The following is a 17,617-nucleotide window of genomic DNA, read 5'->3' as shown; positions in this document are numbered from 1 at the left end:
CGAAAATCGCTGCCTCGAATCACTTTCTGTGGTTAGAGGAGGGCTGCACCACCTGTGTCTCCCAGACCTGCGCTCAGGCGGGAGCGTGGGAGCACAGACTGGCAGTGAGTTCTCCAGCAAGGATGGAAGCAGCTCTGTTTATGCAAGACATAACAGGCGCCAAACTAACGCTTAGCCCAGCTCTTCGCACGTGATGGTTCCGTTCAATAAATATGGGAGGGACCAAGAGGCTGAAGAAGAGGGACTCAGGAGTGTTTGGAGGAGCGAACAACTGGCATCGGTCATGGTGAGATGAGGGGACTTGCCAGCAGAGAGGACAGGCGCACTGGGTGCAGTTCGGCGGGGTTCAGTCCAACTCCCAGACAGTCCTCCGGGCGCTCCCGCGTGCAGCTGGGGGTGTGGTCCTCACGAAGCCAAGGAGGTGGGGCTCGGGATTGGAGCTGCGCGGGGGCGTGGCCCAGGAGAGCGGGCCTGTGATTGGCCTGCTGGAGGAAGACCCCCCCGTGGGAGGGGCCAGGAGCTGCGTCGCGGAGGTGACGTCAGCGCTGGGCCCCCTTCCGGCGCGGGGAGCGTAAAGATCAGGGCCGCTGGGCTGCAGGCCGCCTGCGGCGCTGCGGGATGTAGCGCGGCGTCCGCGGCCCCAGCTGAGCCCGTCGCCCGGCGGTAAGTTTCGGGGGGCGGCTGCAGCGAGCGAGTAGGAGAGGGGCGGGGGGCCGCGAGGCACTAGGCCCAGGCTCGCGGCGGGGCCTCCCCGAGGTCCGAGACCCCCCGCCCTGACGCCGGCCGCGCCTCCAGCTCCTCCGCGGTCCGTGTTGTAAACATTTCCGGCCCCTCCCCGCCGCGCGCCGCCTCCGAGGCGACCTCAAAAGCCACTTAGGGGCGGATGGGCCGCGGCCCCAGCTGCCGAGCTGCCGGCCGAGCTGGTGAGTGCGGTGTCCTCCTGGCCCCGCCGGGGGAGACGTCGGGATTCGGGCTCGGGCTCGGGCTTGGGGCGGGCCGGGCCCAGAACGAAGCCCGGTCCCGGCCGCGGCGCGAGCGCGTGGGGAGCGGGGGTGAGGGTGGGGGCCTGGCTCGCACGACCGCCTGTCCAGCGAGACCTGCCTTTGGTGGCCTGAGCGCCCCAAGGATCCTCGACCTACAGTCTTTGTCAGATCAGACCCAGACAATGCCCCCCCCCCCCCCCCGCTTGGTGTTGGAAAAGGGGAGGATAGTGGACAGTTTACCTTTATTTACGGGAATCCTAAACGCTGAAGTGGAGCAAAAGCTAAACTACTTTGGGGGGGGGAACGAAATTTCATTCCCTCAGAAATTTTGCATTGATGTATGCCGTCTTATGTTTAAGATTTGTCCTTCACGCCTTTGATTTTTAAGAAAACAAAGTAGATACATGCTGTCCCCCAGTTTTTCCTGCTTCCTAGGCGGTGGCAAACTGACGAGGCATTTCAGTTTACACAGAATCCGGTGTGGGAGGAGCAATAGGAGCCCACGTAGGACTTCCCTGAGTTAACCATAGTATTTCCCCCAGCAGTTACAAGACCGACAGCAGCAGGGAGGGAAGCTGCCCACTTAGGTCAAGTGAATACGGTAATGGTTCTTTTCTGAAAAGGAGTGGTGGGGTGTGTTCACCGCTTTCCTCTTGGTAGGGCTTGGGTCACCTGTCATGGTGCAACTGCTGCTCCCGATGATGTTTGTATAGCATCTGCGGTAGGAGGAATGCACACTGGGCGGTGCTGAACAGATCGCAACGTCAGATCGCAGGTCCCAGCCCAGCCACAGAAGTCACTCCAGGAGTACCCTCTGCCCCGTGTCCTGGTTGGTACTTGGGGAATCCGTCCTAAAAGCCTGTGGAGGTCCATCCGCCTTCGAGCGCGTCCACTGTGCCTGCTTGCAGAGTAGAATCTGAAAGCGTTTTGTTCTCAGTGGCCAAGCGTTTATGTGATTCTCAGGGGATTAGAGAAATCAGTCACTTTACCTGCAAGTAGGAAGGAATCTCAGGAAGCGTCCAGAGGCTCCCGCTGCTAATGAGTCAAGTGCACCACCCTAGGCGGGCTGTCAGGCCATCTTCCGGTTCTTCAGGCTGGCCTCAGTTTACCTTTCCAGGAATCCTTTATGGAGAAGTCGGGGGGGGGACTTAAAAAGGAAAAAACTAAGAAAAAGAAAGAACAAAAACAAAATTTATGTCTCTTTCTAGGCCAGTTCTCTATTTCCCTGGAAGGTCTCTACTTCCTTATAGCATGAAGCCACACTGACACTCCTGATACGTGACATTATGTTCCATCTCCCTGTGGTCACACTGGCGAACTGAGCATTCGTCCTTAAATTAGAAGCTTTATGAAGTGTGTTGGGGGTTTTCTGGTGCTGTTACCCATTAAAATCATTACGTTTTCCCCTTAATGTCCATTTGTCCCTAATGTCGCTCACTGGACTTTGTTCCTCTCACTACACTCAGAGTTGATTCTCTTTTTTTCTGCTCAGAAGTGTTTGGGGTGTGGTTATTATTTATAAGGTTTGTAGCTATCTTGGTTTGAAAGGACCCTGAAAGTGCCCCCTAGACAAACCGGTTCCCCGTAATTGGCTTCCAAGTGTGTACTTGGTCTGTGTTTGTTTCACTGGGGCTTCTGGGGCACCCAGTGTAAAGTGACCACCATGTTGTGTGACTACTAACCGTGTATCTGTAATGTACTGATAGCCAGGTATTAAAGTAAAAACAGGGACTGGCTGAGACTGCTGCATGTGCCTGTGTACTGCTTACTTCTTTTTCTTTTTTTTTTTTTATCATGGCATTTGAAAAGCTTACCTGTCTGTTTGGGAGGGAAAACAAAAAAACAAAAAAAGACCTCTCCTGCTGGGACTGCTTTAGCTGGAGAAGAGCTACAAAGGACGTAAGCTTGTGATTTTCCGCTTCAGACTCTTAAGCCAGTGACTTGGCATCAAGTAGGAAAGCGGAGGCCCTGTTACTGCAGTTGGTAATTTTCAAGCATAGGCCTTTTCCCCAGCGGAGTATAGAGAGAAGGCAGCTGTGCTCTGTCTTGTCTTTTCCGCTAGACTTGCTTTAAAATAGTGAGAATCCGGTCGGCATAGACAGAGCCTACCCATGGAACCTCTAGGGGTGCAGGGACCCCAGAATAAAACCTCTAGAAGCTTTGTGCCTTTGACTGCAGGGAAGGAGTGTGCAATAGCCTGGAACATTGGGAACTGGTTCACAGCATAAATGTCTCAGAAACCTGTGAGGGACATAAACTCTCCAGCTGGCTGGCGAGTGATTGAGAATCAGTCCTTCCCAAGTTTGGCACAAGATTATCTTATTTATAGGAGCACAAACGCCTCCCTGCCTCCATATTTTACTCTCTGATACTGGTTTATCCAGATAGAAAGCTTAGTGGTAAAGACTTATTAGCTGGAATTGAAGAAATCCCTCAAAAAATGCATTTGGTGGGATTTGGCCCAATTATATTTTGCTATATTGGGTGTGGTGAATTTTCTAAAATACATAAGGATATAGCTGGCTGAAGTCCTTAGTGCTCCCAGAATCAGTCTTAACCAACTTAAGTGTTCATGCTGATTTTATATATCATAGAGACTAACATTTGTAATAACTCCCAGCTGTTTATGAGTGGTCTGCCCTGTCAGAAATTGTATTTTTAGGTCCTAGTATTACCTGCTCTTCTTTCTTGCCAGACCTCCGATCCCTCTCTCTCCCTCTTCTGTCTCTGTGTTGCTACAGTTTAGAAGACCAAAGTGGACAGTGGACTTTTGCTCACTATGATGACCTCCACTGTATGTATTTTATTGCATGACGTATCTTGTAGCTGATGGCGGGTTCATGAGTTACCGGGTGTTAGGTTTAGTGACTGAGTCTAGGAGACAATGCTAGGGGGAGGGAGTGTACGAGTGAGTAATAGAGGAGTTGGAGGGAATCAGAAAAATTAGCAGCAAGTGATTTGGACAGAAACGAAAAAGACTTTGATGATGGCCAAAGACAGGTTATCCTAGGAGAATGCTAGACTGGAGGGCGTAGGAACTTTTCAGATCAAATGAAATGTTAAGACTACCAAGCTGGGTTCTGCATCTGATCTCCTGACCCTAATTGCCCAACTTAAAGTTTGTCTATATTATTCTGATTGCTTCTCGTAAAATAGTTTCCCAGCATTCAGAGAAACTGAACTTTGTGTGTGGCCGTTCTAGTTTAGGGGTTCTTGTATCCCTGGCTTTGCACATGCCACAAATTACCTTGTGCATCTGATTGTAGGCTCCTTGAAGAAAAGGACTTACCTTGTTCCACTTTGTATTTTGCACAGTACCTGAGAACGCCTTAGGGTCCACACTAAACACATTTGTTCAATACTCAGTGATGGAGAAAGCTCCACAAGCACAGGAAAGTGCATAAATCCTTAGCTAGTGATAAAAAGTTAATGAGTCACATGCTTGCTGGCTGGAAAGCTGCCCCATTCATCCATTCATTCCTTGTGAACTGTGGGCTCTGACCAGAATCGGGGATAGGAATCCACTTGTTACCGAGGTGGTATTGGACCCCCTGCACCTGAGAGTGATTTTTTGGCCGCCCCTGCAGTACTGCCAGCAGGACACTAAGCTACGTGTATCCCCCTTTGGAGACTTACTTCTGACAATGCCCACAGCTATTTATATATGTTTCCCCACATACATTATCTCTTAGGAAAGCTGTTGGTAAGGGAGTGCTGCGCTGTGAGGAAACGTGTTTTGTGGTCAGCCTACTGAAAAGGATTTCCCAACGTTCCTTCTCACGTGGGTTGCCCTCTCCGAGGTTTTCAGGGCCTCCCGTTTCCTGTGCTCCCGGGGCTCCGCTGTTGCCTAAGTGGCATCTGTCTTGTCAGTCTTGCACATTTGAAGAAAGAGGAACTCTCTTTGTGTTGACACCATGTAAAGGCCTCCTCTGTACAGTGAATTATTGTTTGTCTCTTGAACTAAGTTTGCTTGTTGCTTTCAATTGTGCTTGTGAGTTGAGCACAGCATGATTTTTGAAACTTGAGGATTGCCCTCACTTGACTACATAAACCCAGCTACAATCCCTGAGAAGGAAGTGTGATTCCTCTTGGATTTTGAAAGAAGAGCTGGTACAAGGTGTAGTCACCAGCCACGGAAGAGAGCAGTCACCTTACTGTCCCTTATAAAAGTTTTGGTTCCCTGAGCTTAGTTTCCACTCCTGTAAAGCAACTCATTCCATGTGCAGGGTTACCTGGTCCTCTTTGCATTGCCCTGGAGTTATGGGGACACAGGTAACCAGGGCAAGAAAATGCTAATACTGTGGCGACTGCTATAGCTGTGAGAAATAAACTCCTTTGTTTATGAGAGAGGGGGAAAAACCTGGTCATTTACAAGATAGTGGAAATCTTTGGGCACTTTTCAATATTATTTTCATCACCCTGAGGCCTGATTAAAGACTGCCATCTGAAATCCAACTCTGGAACACCTGAAGTCTTGGAGACTTCCTAGAAAACTGAGTTCTAGGTTTCTCTGGTTTTCCTGAAGAATCTGTGTGCCTGTCTGGCTTCTGAAAAGCTCATTTGAGTGGGGCTTTGGTTACGACCTGTGGTGCCTGGCCAAGCTCTCGCTGAGCCGGTTGTTTGGTATTTGTGTGGCAAAGGGCAAAGCTACCTCCTTGTTCTCCGCTTCCTGCTTCCAGGTAAGTTATTGGTTACTTTAAAGGGAAATGGTGGTGAAGCGTGTTATCTAAGTGTTGAACCCAGGCTCTAATCCTATAATAGAATTAGTAGGCCTTACAGAGAAATTAACCACGGGGCAGCTAGCCCACACGCTCCTTCTGCATGCAGGGCATTTGCACTTATCAGGGCATTTGTAGGCAAACCCAGCTGAGTTCAGCTGACACTTACTTCCTTTCTAAGTCTGGGAGGTCTTGTAATTACAGCCAGGTGTTGACTTCATATTTTTGCTCCACAGTCTCAAAGCCAGACCTTTCTTGGACAGAATAGCTTTGGGATTGATGGGCTATTTCTTCTCACTGAATGGGGTCCCTACAAATTGGGGGGGGGGGGGGGGGCAGTTGAGGGTAGACACCTGTTTTTCTGTGGTGACCGTTTGGTACAAAAACCACAGATGCTTTGAAGGCAAGCAACCATGTGCTCTGTTTTCAGCCTTACCTTTAAGATTAGTGGGGTTCTGAGTAAAGGGTACTATTAATTAAAGAGGGAGAAGGCATAGATTTCATTCTAGCAATTAATTGGCCTTGAGAATTGGAGACAGAAGGTGAGTTTATTAGCTAGCATCTTACTCAGTACTGACTTGTGGAAATGGAACTGTAAGAGGAGCAGATTGTCAGCACCTTCTCGTCTGTGTTTGCTTGTAGTGTCTGCCGTCACAGGGAGATCTCCGCCCCCTGGGGCTGAGACACCCAGCCTGTCCCCAAGCTGAAGCTGCAGGGCATTGAGGTACCAGCTAGATGTCTTCTCACAAAGGACCGGTGGTGGCACAGGGCAATGGGGCTCCTGCCAGTAACAGGGAGACGGACACGGTGGAGCTGGCTGAGCTGGGACCCCTGCTAGAAGAGAAGGGCACCCGCGGAATCGCTGACCCAGCCAAAGTAAGTAGTCTTTCCGGGAGTTATTTCCTCCATCGGAAGTTCTCCGTAAACCTCTGCTGTCTCCATTTTTTAAGATCTCAACTCCCTCCCCAGAAGAGGTACCAGAGCACCCTGGGAATGTCTCCCCTCAGTCCTCATCATGCTGTGTTAAAGTGTCTTTTTTTTTTTTTGTCTCTTTTACCCCACTGTACGCTTTTACGAGTTCACTCATCTTTATAACCCCCGTGCTTAGCACAAGGCCGCAATCCAGTAAGTCATCAGTAAATGTCTGAGCGAACGAAGGGTGCAGTTCGGTGAGGTTTGGCTTCAGATAACAAACAAAAATCCCTGTGGCTCTGGCAAGACAGAAGTCTGTCCAGTAAAGGTTCTGGAAGGAACTGGCCAAGGCTGTGTGGAGGCTGCGCTGCTGTCAGGAACCTGTCTTGCTCCTCCTTCATTTAAAAATTTTTTTTTTAATTTATTGGAGTGACACTGGTTAATAAAGTTATATAGGTTTTAGGGGTGCAGTTCTATAACACATCATCTGTATATTGTATCGCGAGTCCTCCTTCCATCCCCATTTATTCCCCCCTTTTACCCTCTCCGACCTCCCCCGCTTCTTTCCCTCGGATAATCACCATGACTCATGGATACAGAGAACAGACTGACAGCTGTCAGAGGGGAGGGGGTTGTGGGGCTGGGTGAAAAAGGTGAAGGGATTAAGCAAAAAGAAAACCTCCTCCTCCATTCTTAAGGTCGCCCATCAGGCCCACACTGGCCACCACCAAGGAGGAGGGGAAGAAGGACCCACCCTTTCTAGAAGTGTCTCGGGACACTGCCCTTGACACCACTTGTGGGAAGTCGTTGTGGGTCATGTTCACCTGCAGTGGAGCTTGGACACACAGCCTTCTCATTGGGCCTGAGTAAAATTACAGTAACTACACCAAGGACTTTGCCCACCCTGAACAAAACCAAGGACTCTGTTACGGAGGACAAGGGGGAGTGTGGCTGCTGGGTAGGCAAGCTGGAATCTGTGTCACAGAGCCTGAGAGGGGCCATTTGCTTACCAGGGACCGTCAGCAGGAGAGAGAGAGGGTGCTCAGGGAAGGAGCTGAAGTGCCAGGCTCTCCGCCGTGGTTTGGGGTCTCGGGACAGCCTCCATGATGGGCGATCCTCCCCCCCCCCCCGCCGCCCAGGTGCACTTAGGGCCCAGGCTCCTTCGGCACAGATCACAGGTGTCAGTGCTGCTTTCTTCTGTGGAATCCGTTCCAGGCCCTCGTCCTGAGGATACAAAGTTTTGTCGTCGTGGCATCCCCAAAGTCAGCAAACGGAACTGTGAGCAGAGCTCAGCCCTAAGGGGATCTCTGAGACTCAGTCCTGCTCGCTGTTTGAGAATCTCGTGGTCTGGGAGATGGAAGTATTTGGGAAATTGGGGGACTTGAGAAGTGCTGTTCTAGAGATTTGGGGGGCGGGGGGTGGTTCAGACTTAAGGAACGTAGGGACTAGTGTGCTAATGCTTTGTCCTCCCTCTGTTGCCAGCTCCCATCAGCCTATCTACTGGGTGTGAATTGAGCTTTCACACCAGCATTTACACCGTATCAGTAAATCTTGAACTAGAGTGTCGTAAACTTAACCGTCATGCTTTAGAGAAGAGGCCACAAGGCCCTGTGCACAAAGCATTGAGTTTGGTTTCCCGAGCTATGTCTGACCTGAAATGGCACCGTGTACGAGATGACTGCTAGGATTGGTTTGTGTTTACTTTTTTCACGAAGGCTGAAGAAGAGCGAGCATGCCCAGTGCCCCAGGAGGAGGAGGAGGAGGTGAGGGTCCTGACACTTCCCCTGCAAGCACACCATGCCATGGAGAAGATGGAGGAGTTCGTGTATAAGGTGCTGAGCGCTCCGTCCTGGAGGGGAGGGGCGGTGGGCTGACTGGGGGTGTCCCAGCGGGTGGGCCTACAGTGGGTAAAGACCTTTTATTCCTGTGTGTGGATTTGTTTTTGCTTAAGGTGCAGTAAATACCGGGCTAGCAGATTTTTACTGCCTGATGTGTTAAAGCATTATTCAAAATATGTTCTGAGCAGGAGTGGTGGTGGTGGGGCAATCGGGGGGGAAAGGAGACACATGTAATACTTTAAACAATAAAAATAAATAAGTAAATAAATAAATAAAAATGTAAATATATATGTTCTGAACAAGAGCTCTCAATTTTTTATTTTTATTTTTTTGCTAGGATCCCTTTGGCAGTCATCAAAACATTAAAATGTGATTGGGCTCCTTTACTAATACATTAAATACGCATTAATGACAAGCTTTAAAATATTGTATTAAAATTTGTGTGTTTTTTTAAATTTTTTATTGATTTTTTTTAAGAGAGAGAGAAACATCGATTTGTTGTTCCACTTATCTATACATTCATTGGTTGATTCTTGTATGCGCCCTGACCGGGGATCAAACCCACAGCCTTTATGTATTGGGTAGCTCTAACCAATTGAGCTACCCGGCCAGGACAAAATTTATAAGTTCTAAGTAGTGATGAATAAAAATATTTTGGGATCTGCAAAACTAATGTATGAAAATATCTGTGATTTCTGTTGGTGACAGAGTCACAGTTCTAATCATACTGTGGTTTGCTGCTCACACTTTCAGTTGAGGGAAATGTTGAATTTTAGTCAGAGGTGAGTAAAAAGGAAGCTTTCCCATCTCGTCCCTGGATCCTGCTCACTGTCCATGTGTCCTAGGTTAGGAACCCCTGCTCTACAGGACACTGTTTCAGCCTCGCGAGGATTTTGTTTCCTGGGAAGGGCAGAGCAGGGGCAGCCAGCATCTCCAGGAGGAGCAGGTCAAGGAGGCTGAAATGTATGGTTTTAAAAAGCCACATGCATATTCATGTTCCAACTGTTCCAGGTCTGGGAGGGACGCTGGAGGGTCATCCCGTATGATGTGCTCCCCGACTGGCTGAAAGACAACGATTACCTGCTCCACGGCCACAGACCGCCCATGCCCTCCTTCCGGGCCTGCTTCAGGAGCATCTTCCGCATCCACACAGAGACCGGCAATATCTGGACCCATCTGCTTGGTGGGTGATCTGGGTGGGAAAGTGCAATTTGTCTCCTTACGTGCAAAGGAGTTTTATAGCCTTTGTCTCTGGGAAGGAAGAACAAAGTTGTTCTGGCTGATTGAATGCTGGCATTGCGCCTCCAAACTGCCAGTGAGCTTGGTCGGCTCTTGGTCATTGGTCTGTAAGACAGGCGTGGGGTGGGGGTGGGACAAGAAATGGGAGAAGAAAATGCAATTAGGTGTTGTGTTTGGTCATCCCTGGAAGCACTACCCAGCATGGAGGCAGTTCCTTCCACTTCATGCATTCCCATTGTCACAGCAAAATGCCAGCATTTTCTTAAATGACCTTTTTGTCTGGGTTTATGTGCCTGGTGCCATTTTCTTCAGAAATTTTGGACTACAGTTCCCACAGCTAAACCCTATAATTTCAGTACTGACTTAACACCATCAACTGGTGCACACATTCCCTTCTTCCTCAGGCTTTCTTTTCTTCCTCCTCCTCCAGGTTTTGTGCTGTTTCTGTTTCTGGGGATCTTGACGATGCTGAGACCAAACATGTACTTCATGGCCCCCCTGCAGGAGAAGGTGGTGTTTGGCATGTTCTTCCTGGGCGCCGTGCTCTGCCTCAGCTTCTCCTGGCTCTTTCACACCGTCTACTGTCACTCCGAGAAAGTCTCTCGGACTTTTTCCAAGTGAGTGGAAGACCTGACGTTGGGACGGGGGTGGGGAGAGAATACCAGGCCCTGCTGTCACATCCTGTGACCTGAGGACTGGGACCCCCAGTGACCCCTAAAGACACCCTGCTGTGCCAAAGGAAAGGCTCTCTAACTTGTAGGTGTAAGAGTGGTGAGGCTCTTTTAAATCCTTCATGAAAAAATTCACGGCAGCCTCAACAGCTGGAACCCAGCTGTGGAATGTAGTTCCCACCTGCTTAGCGCTGTCCTGTGTGAGCTGGGTGCGAGTGGGCTACTCTCCGGACCAAGCGCCTGGGCCGAGCAGGGCGTGGCGGCGTGTCCTGTGCTGCGTTCTGCTGTGCTCCTACCCACAGCCAAGCAGCTTATCTTCGCTGCCCACACATCGCTGGAAGCCCCAGATGCCTGTCATCCGGAGCCTTCCGTAATCCCCCGTTCTGAGCCTGGAGTTCATGTTTGCTTGTTGTTGGTTTTGGTTTTGGTGGTGGGTTATTTATTTTCCCAGTAACACCAGTAATGGGAATACATTTTTATCATTTAAAAGTCAATTAGAACAGCAGTACCCTTTAATACTACTTCCAGTTTAAGGGCTGGTTTTTAGAACTCAACCTGTCAGAACTGGGGGACAGTCAGAGCCCTCCGGAGCGAAAAGCTGGGAAGCAGCAGTCGTGACGGAGCTCCTGAATTTAAGTGCCCAGTGGGGGGCGTGGCTGTTCACGACTGAGGGGAAGAGACTTCTGAGGTTGGGGACTCTTAGCAACTCTTCCACTGCAAAGACAAGTGCTTGGCCTGTGGGATTTCAATCCAGGATATAGACGAGAGAGGGTGATGGTCAGGTCTGCAAGCCGATGGAGAAGAGAAAAAACAAAACAAACACAGCTAAACGAGCCAAAGGAAGTCTTCATTTCTCCACTGATGCGTTTTAATTTTGGCTCTTTTTCAGACTGGATTATTCAGGGATTGCCCTACTGATTATGGGGAGCTTTGTCCCCTGGCTCTATTACTCCTTCTACTGCTCCCCACAGCCACGGCTCATCTACCTCTCCATCATCTGTGTCCTGGGCATTTCCGCCATCATTGTGGCACAGTGGGACCGGTTTGCCACTCCTAAACACCGGCAGACAAGAGCAGGTGGGTATGAAGGTGATGTAAATCTCACAGGTATTTCAGCCTTGACCCTAATAGGCTCAACCTTAGGCCCTAAGATTGGCAGTTTGAGGACCCCACTCAAACCCTGATTTGTGTTTAGAATCCTGAGAGCAGTGTTGTTGTTTTTATTAATTTAGAGAGACTGGAAGGGAGAGCGGGAGAGGAAGAAATGTCCATGTGAGAGAGAAACATTGATCGTATGCCCTCCACCGGGGATCAAACCCACAGCCTGGGGTATATGCCCTGACCGAACTGGCAGCCTTTCGGTGCGTGGGACGATGCTCAACCACTGAGCCACGGCGGTCAGGCCACAGTATGGACTTTTAAAGCTCCGTTATCCCCCAGGTTTCGTATTATTTCATAAGCATGCTAATGAGCCGCATAATGACCAAGTTTGTCAATTAGCTGCAAGTATAGAAAAGACTGCTCTTATGAAAATGTACAGCCCTGGCCAGGGCGGCTCAGCTGACTGAGCATCATTCCGTGCACCCAGAGGTCACCAGTTTGATTCCCAGGCAGGTTGTCAGTTTGGCCCCAAGTCGGGTGCATACGGGAGGCCACCGATGGATGTCAACCACTGGAATAGCTAAAGCATGAGCATCTTTGGGTTGTGCCACCCACACTCCTCTTTTAAGCTTTATTACTTGCAGCAACACCAGTGACCTCCTTAGATTTCTTATTATCTGGAATGTTGTAACTTTCAGTTAAAAGAATTAAATGTTCATCAAGCATCAGCACATGCTGGGCGTGGTGCTTTAACAAGGTATATCTAAGAGCGGAGAAGGTGGTTCCTGTTCCTGGCCCTGCTGCACACACACCCCCACACTCCCCTCCCCACCCCCCGTTGTGTGCACTGCAGTGGTGTTGAGACAGGTGCCCGTTCTTCCCTTCCTCTTACCTCACTTGTGTGTCCCAATAGCTACAACAGCTTCTGACTTGAATGTCTACCTGTCAGGTCAGAGCCTGGGTACTTAATGTTGTCTGATCTTACGGGAAACTGTCTACTCCTCGCCACCTCAGGCACCTGGAGCTTTGCCATCCGAGTCCTGATGGCAGCAGAGCTTCGAGCAGGTGGAGAATGGCTCGTTCCTGCTCTTCACCTGCTCGCAAATCTGATGCCCCCAGAGGGTTTGGTCTGTCACTTTTCCTACCACATAGTGAAGAATGTGAGATGCTTGTTCTTGGTGCTGTTTAGAGGATACTCTCTATATAAGCACCACAGCCTTCTTCCCATTCCGGATGTTGAAGAAATCGCTGCTAACGATTCTCCATTTTGTGGCCAGATTTCCTGAAAAGTAGCTAATGGCCGTAGACACTTGAATTCCAGGAGAAGCAGCAGTGTGCACCGTGTGGCAGCTATCCCCTCCCTGACAGTCTTGTCTGCTCCGAGCAGGGGTGTTCCTGGGCCTCGGCCTGAGCGGCGTCGTGCCCACCATGCACTTTACCATCGCCGAGGGCTTTGTCAAGGCCACCACCGTGGGCCAGATGGGCTGGTTCTTCCTCATGGCCGTGATGTACATCACCGGGGCTGGCCTCTACGCTGCTCGGATCCCTGAGCGCTTCTTTCCCGGAAAGTTTGACATATGGGTAAGCAACAGCCCTGCCGGCAGTGCCTGTGGTCAGGGACTGGCCCCAAGTGAAAGGTCTGAGTAAAAGGCAGTACAGACACGGGGTACATGTATGTACAGGGGAAGGGGGCAGGGGGAGGGAGTGATCAGGATGAACATTTTGGTGTATTTCTGACACTATATATATATTTTATTATATATATATAATTTTTTTTTTTATTGATTTCAGAGAGGAAGGGAGACAGAGAGAAATATAGAAACATCATGATGAGAGTCACTGATTGGCTGCCTCCTGCCCATAACTGGAAATCAAACCATGACCTCCTGGTCCCTAGGTGGAGGCTCAACCATTGAGCCAAGCTGGCTGAGCTCTGATAAGACTTTTTTTTAAATTTCTAGCCCTGGCCGGTGTGGCTTAGTTCCTTGAGCATCCGTCCTGTGCACCAAAAGGTTGCTGGTTCAGTTCCCAGTCAGGGCACATGCCCAGGTTGTGGATCAATTCGCCATTCAGGGTCCATGCCAGAGGCAATTGATCGATGTTTCTCACTCATCGATGTTCTCTCCCTCCTCCTTCCTCTCTCTAAAATCAATAGAAACATTAAAATTTTTTTATAGCAAATATATCATTTTCATGATATAAAACTTTGAGAGGAGTTAGATGAGGTAAGAGCTCTCTTCTCATGCCTGAGCCCTCCTTGCCATCACCCTGAGGGTCATCTCTTGTTCCTACAGTTCCAGTCGCACCAGATTTTTCATGTCCTGGTGGTGGCAGCAGCCTTCGTCCACTTCTATGGGGTCTCCAACCTTCAGGAATTCCGCTACGGCTTGGAAGGCGGCTGTACTGATGACTCTCTTCTCTGAGCCTCCCCGCAGGGCTGGAGGGGACCTTCCCAAGTGCTTTCAAAAATAACTTCCTTGCTGAAGTGAAAGGAAGCGTCTGAGTTGTCTGTTTCTAGAAGAAACCTCTTAGAGAATTCAGTGCCAGCCAGGCTTCAGCCCACCTTCCCACCTCAGGGCGGGGGATAAGCTTCCCATGCCCCTCGCCGAGGAGGGGTGAGCCACCTGGCCATGCCTCCTCAGCAAGGCAGCTCTGTCCCCTTGGCACAGAGCGCTTTGAAGCTCATGTTGAGATTTTATCCCTCCAACCATTTTGGGGAAAAATGATGGACTGGGACTCTTCAGAAATTCTTTTTCTGGAAGAAAACGTCCCTCCCTTACCCCCGTCCTTACTTTGTAACCTGGCTTGGAACAGGCCATCCGTTTTGTAGCACACTTTTCAGAAACGATGGTAACCGGCCCCGTCTGTCTGGGGCCTGGATCTGCCGACAGCGGGAAGTCACCAACTGGGAGGCAGCTGGTAATCATGGAAGTGTGTCCAGGCTTCAGATAACTTGAGTTTCACTTTTTTTTTCTTGGCAGAGTAATGTAAAATTAAAATGGGGAGAGATATTTAATATTTAATACTAAGCTTTAAAAAGAAATCTGCTATCATTGCTGTGTATCCTGATGCAAAGGCTATGATGATAATAAAAGGACGTGCAGAAGACAATTAGCATTCAAATATTTAACATGTGTGGTCTCAACTATTTGCACATAACTCCGAAGTATTAAAACCAGAAAAGTAATTTCAGATTCTGCAGAAGCACAAATTTGAATCAGGATTGACAGGCTGGCGTATGCGAGCCAATGAATAAGCCCAATTGATTTCCGAGCATCGGCTCCTACGTACGGCCTTATTTTTCTCTACTTATTGCACAGGCTTTTACTAGAGAAATTATTCTGAAGTAGTATTTAATAATGAAATGATTCTCAAAGGTATTGGGGTATATCCCTGTGACTATCAAAGGTCTGCTGTCTATCACTCTAGGGTTTGGTTTTATGGTTGTCTCATCAAGAGGCCATTCCCTGCCTTTCTCTGCCTTTGAAATCGTACTCTGCCTGAAAGGAGTTGTGTTTGTGTGTGCGGCCCGCAGCCGTCATTTCCGAGCGAACGTCGACAGTTAGAAGGCAGTCTTCTCGGGTTACAAAGATGGATTTGTTCAAGATTAAGTTTGTACAACTGGGAGAATAAGTTACCTTTTAAAAAACAATCCAACTAGGCTGACAAACAGGAAACTTTCTCAACCTCATGTGGTAATCAGGGACATGTAAAAACCAAAGTGATAACCCACTTCACTGCCACCAGATTGGCGCACCTTGAAAACCCTGCTGTTGAGTGCTGTGTGGACGTGGAGCAGACCAGGAGCTACGTTAGGTGGTAGGACCGGTTTTGTCGAGGGGTAGAGAACATGGATATGTGTTGCAACATGCAAACACTGCGTGAAACGCCACCTTACAATATGAGATGTATCTAAAATTCGTCCTAAATTAATTCATTTCAAAAATGTTGGTTCTGGCACTGGCCCAGTAGCTTAGTTGGTTAGAGCGTCATCCTGATATGCCAAGGTTGCAGGTTTGATACCCAGTCAGGGCATATCCCACAGTTTGAAAACCACTACTCGAGAAACAGCAGGTACAAAGATTTATTGCAGTTTTGGCTCCGTTGGGCATCATCTAGTGCACCAAACGTTTGCCGATTCGATTCCCAGTCAGGGCACGGGCCTGGGTTGCGGGCTCCGTCCCTGGTGGAGGCCGTACAGGAAGCAGCCCACTGAAGTTCAGCTTTCACATCTCACATCAATCTTTCTCTTTCTCCCCCACCCTCTTTCTAAAAATCAATAAAAATATTTTTTAAAAGATTCATTGCTGCCGAAACCGGTTTGGCTCAGTGGATAGAGCGTCGGTCTGCGGACTGAAGAGTCCCGGGTTCGATTGCGGTCAAGGGCATGTACATTGGTTGCGGGCACATCCCCTGTAGGGGGTGTGCAGGAGGCAGCTAGTCGATGTTTCTCTCTCATCGATGTTTCTAGCTCTCTGTCCCTCTCCTTTCCTCTCTGTAAAAAGTCAATAAAATATTAAAAAAAAAAAAAACAACAAACAAGATTCATTGCTGCCGACTGTATTAGCAATGCACTAAAATGAAGCCAAATATCCAAAACTGATTGCTGGAAAAGTAAATTTTGGCTTATTCATATAACGAAAGACTAGCAGTGAAAATTAATTACAGTGACAAGCGACAACACAGGAGGGAGGGAGGGAAGCAGCTTCCAGAACATGACTGGTCTGATTGCATTTCAGTAAAGCTCAGAATTCTGCAAAACTAATGATAGTGTAAGGACACAAATATGGCAAGAATTTAAAAGGGATTTCAATTCAGAAATAAACGGTAACTTCAGAACAGGAGGAGGGGAGGAGGTCAGGCTATTTCATTACTGTGGCTTATATTCTTTTTAATTAGGTGGTAAGTACCTGGATGTTCCTTAAACCATGATTATTTTTCTTGTATGTAATAAGTATATCTATTTAATAAAAACTATTTTAAGTTTAAAAAAAAGACTTGAGCTGACAGCAGAAGCCACAGTGGTTCACAAACACGCTTTGGCCTGCAGTGGGAAGTCAGTGCTAACTGTACTGGGGGGGAGGGGGGTGCTCACCAGGTCCCCATTGTCCCTGCCTCCAGCATCTGAGTTTGAAGTGCCCTGGACTACTTTGCATGCTAAGAAAGGTGCAGCAAAACGCTTCAGAACAAGTCCTTGACCCAAAGTCTGCTGACAAAAGAGGCCCATCTTCCCCAGAAAAGGTCCGCTTTAGTATTTCTGTCCCCAGTGGGCTCGGAACTAACCCTTAGGAGGCATGGCCTGGCCTGGATGCATATTCAGGGATGAATTTCAGAGCAGCAGCTGGGCCCCTGCTTTGATTATATTCAGTGAGTAACTAAGATCTTTTATTAAGTTCCTTCTCACATTGGAAAATTTTTTTATTTAGCATTCACATTCAGAAAACAAGGGTTATTTTTACTTTTAAAATTGTACATATTTTTAATGCACTGAAAAGTTCAAAAAGCACAAAAAGTCATAGAGGGGGGTAAATCTCCCTCCCGTCCAGTCTCCCAAGCAACCAGTTCCTCTCTCCAAAGAAACTAAAATTACCACTTTATTTTGTATCTTTCCAAGGGCATTTTATACATATACAAATAGATATGAATATATTCTCCCAACCTTCTTATACAAATAGTAGCAAACTATACGTAGTGTTCACAACCTCATGGTATTGTACGGATATATGTACTTTACTGAACCAGTCCTGCACACCCATCATTGTCCATGTGCAAGAGTATTTACGAAGGATCATTTCATTAAAGGATGTCTGCGTTCATAATTTCGGTGACGTTTTCCAAAATGTCGTCAGGGGCTTCCCACTCTTCTCCCACCTGGCGTGGCGGCTCCAGTAGAACTTGTACCTGTCCTGCTCTCCCACCCACCATGTCAGGGATAATTTTGGAGCAGAGAGATAGGATGTGAGAGATGGAAACTCTATGTCAAATCAGGTTGCTACCCACTCAGCTATGATTTATCTCTAAGGAATCACAGGCATAGGGGCTTAATCACAAGGAACAACAGCCTGTAATTATTGGAATCGAGATTCTAGGTCAGTGGTCGGCAAACTCATCAGTCAACAGAGCGGCAAACGGCGGCTCGCAAGCCGCAGTTTGCC

The 17,617-nt window shown here is 48.5% G+C and overlaps 1 protein-coding gene across 2 annotated transcripts; it reads left to right on the top strand.

The window, feature by feature from the left end:
• Positions 1–516: 516 nt before the first annotated feature.
• On the top strand, positions 517–14,592 carry ADIPOR1 (adiponectin receptor 1). 2 transcript variants are annotated; one of them, XM_079763594.1, is made up of 8 exons: positions 517–663; positions 6,344–6,577; positions 8,329–8,445; positions 9,463–9,634; positions 10,121–10,307; positions 11,251–11,438; positions 12,850–13,043; positions 13,757–14,592. In XM_079763594.1, the coding sequence occupies exons 2-8, from the start codon at positions 6,437–6,439 to the stop codon at positions 13,883–13,885; spliced, it is 1,128 nt and encodes a 375-aa protein (XP_079619720.1). In that variant the 5' UTR covers positions 517–663; positions 6,344–6,436; the 3' UTR covers positions 13,886–14,592. The 2 variants fall into 2 exon arrangements, with proteins under 2 accessions (XP_079619720.1, XP_079619721.1); XM_079763595.1 differs by lacking the exon at positions 517–663 and adding an exon at positions 671–923.
• Positions 14,593–17,617: the final 3,025 nt, after the last annotated feature.

Source organism: Cnephaeus nilssonii (genome assembly GCF_951640355.1).
Source record: "Cnephaeus nilssonii genome assembly, chromosome: 23".
Lineage (NCBI taxonomy): Eukaryota > Metazoa > Chordata > Mammalia > Chiroptera > Vespertilionidae > Cnephaeus > Cnephaeus nilssonii.
This window is presented reverse-complemented; position numbering and strand designations above follow the sequence as displayed.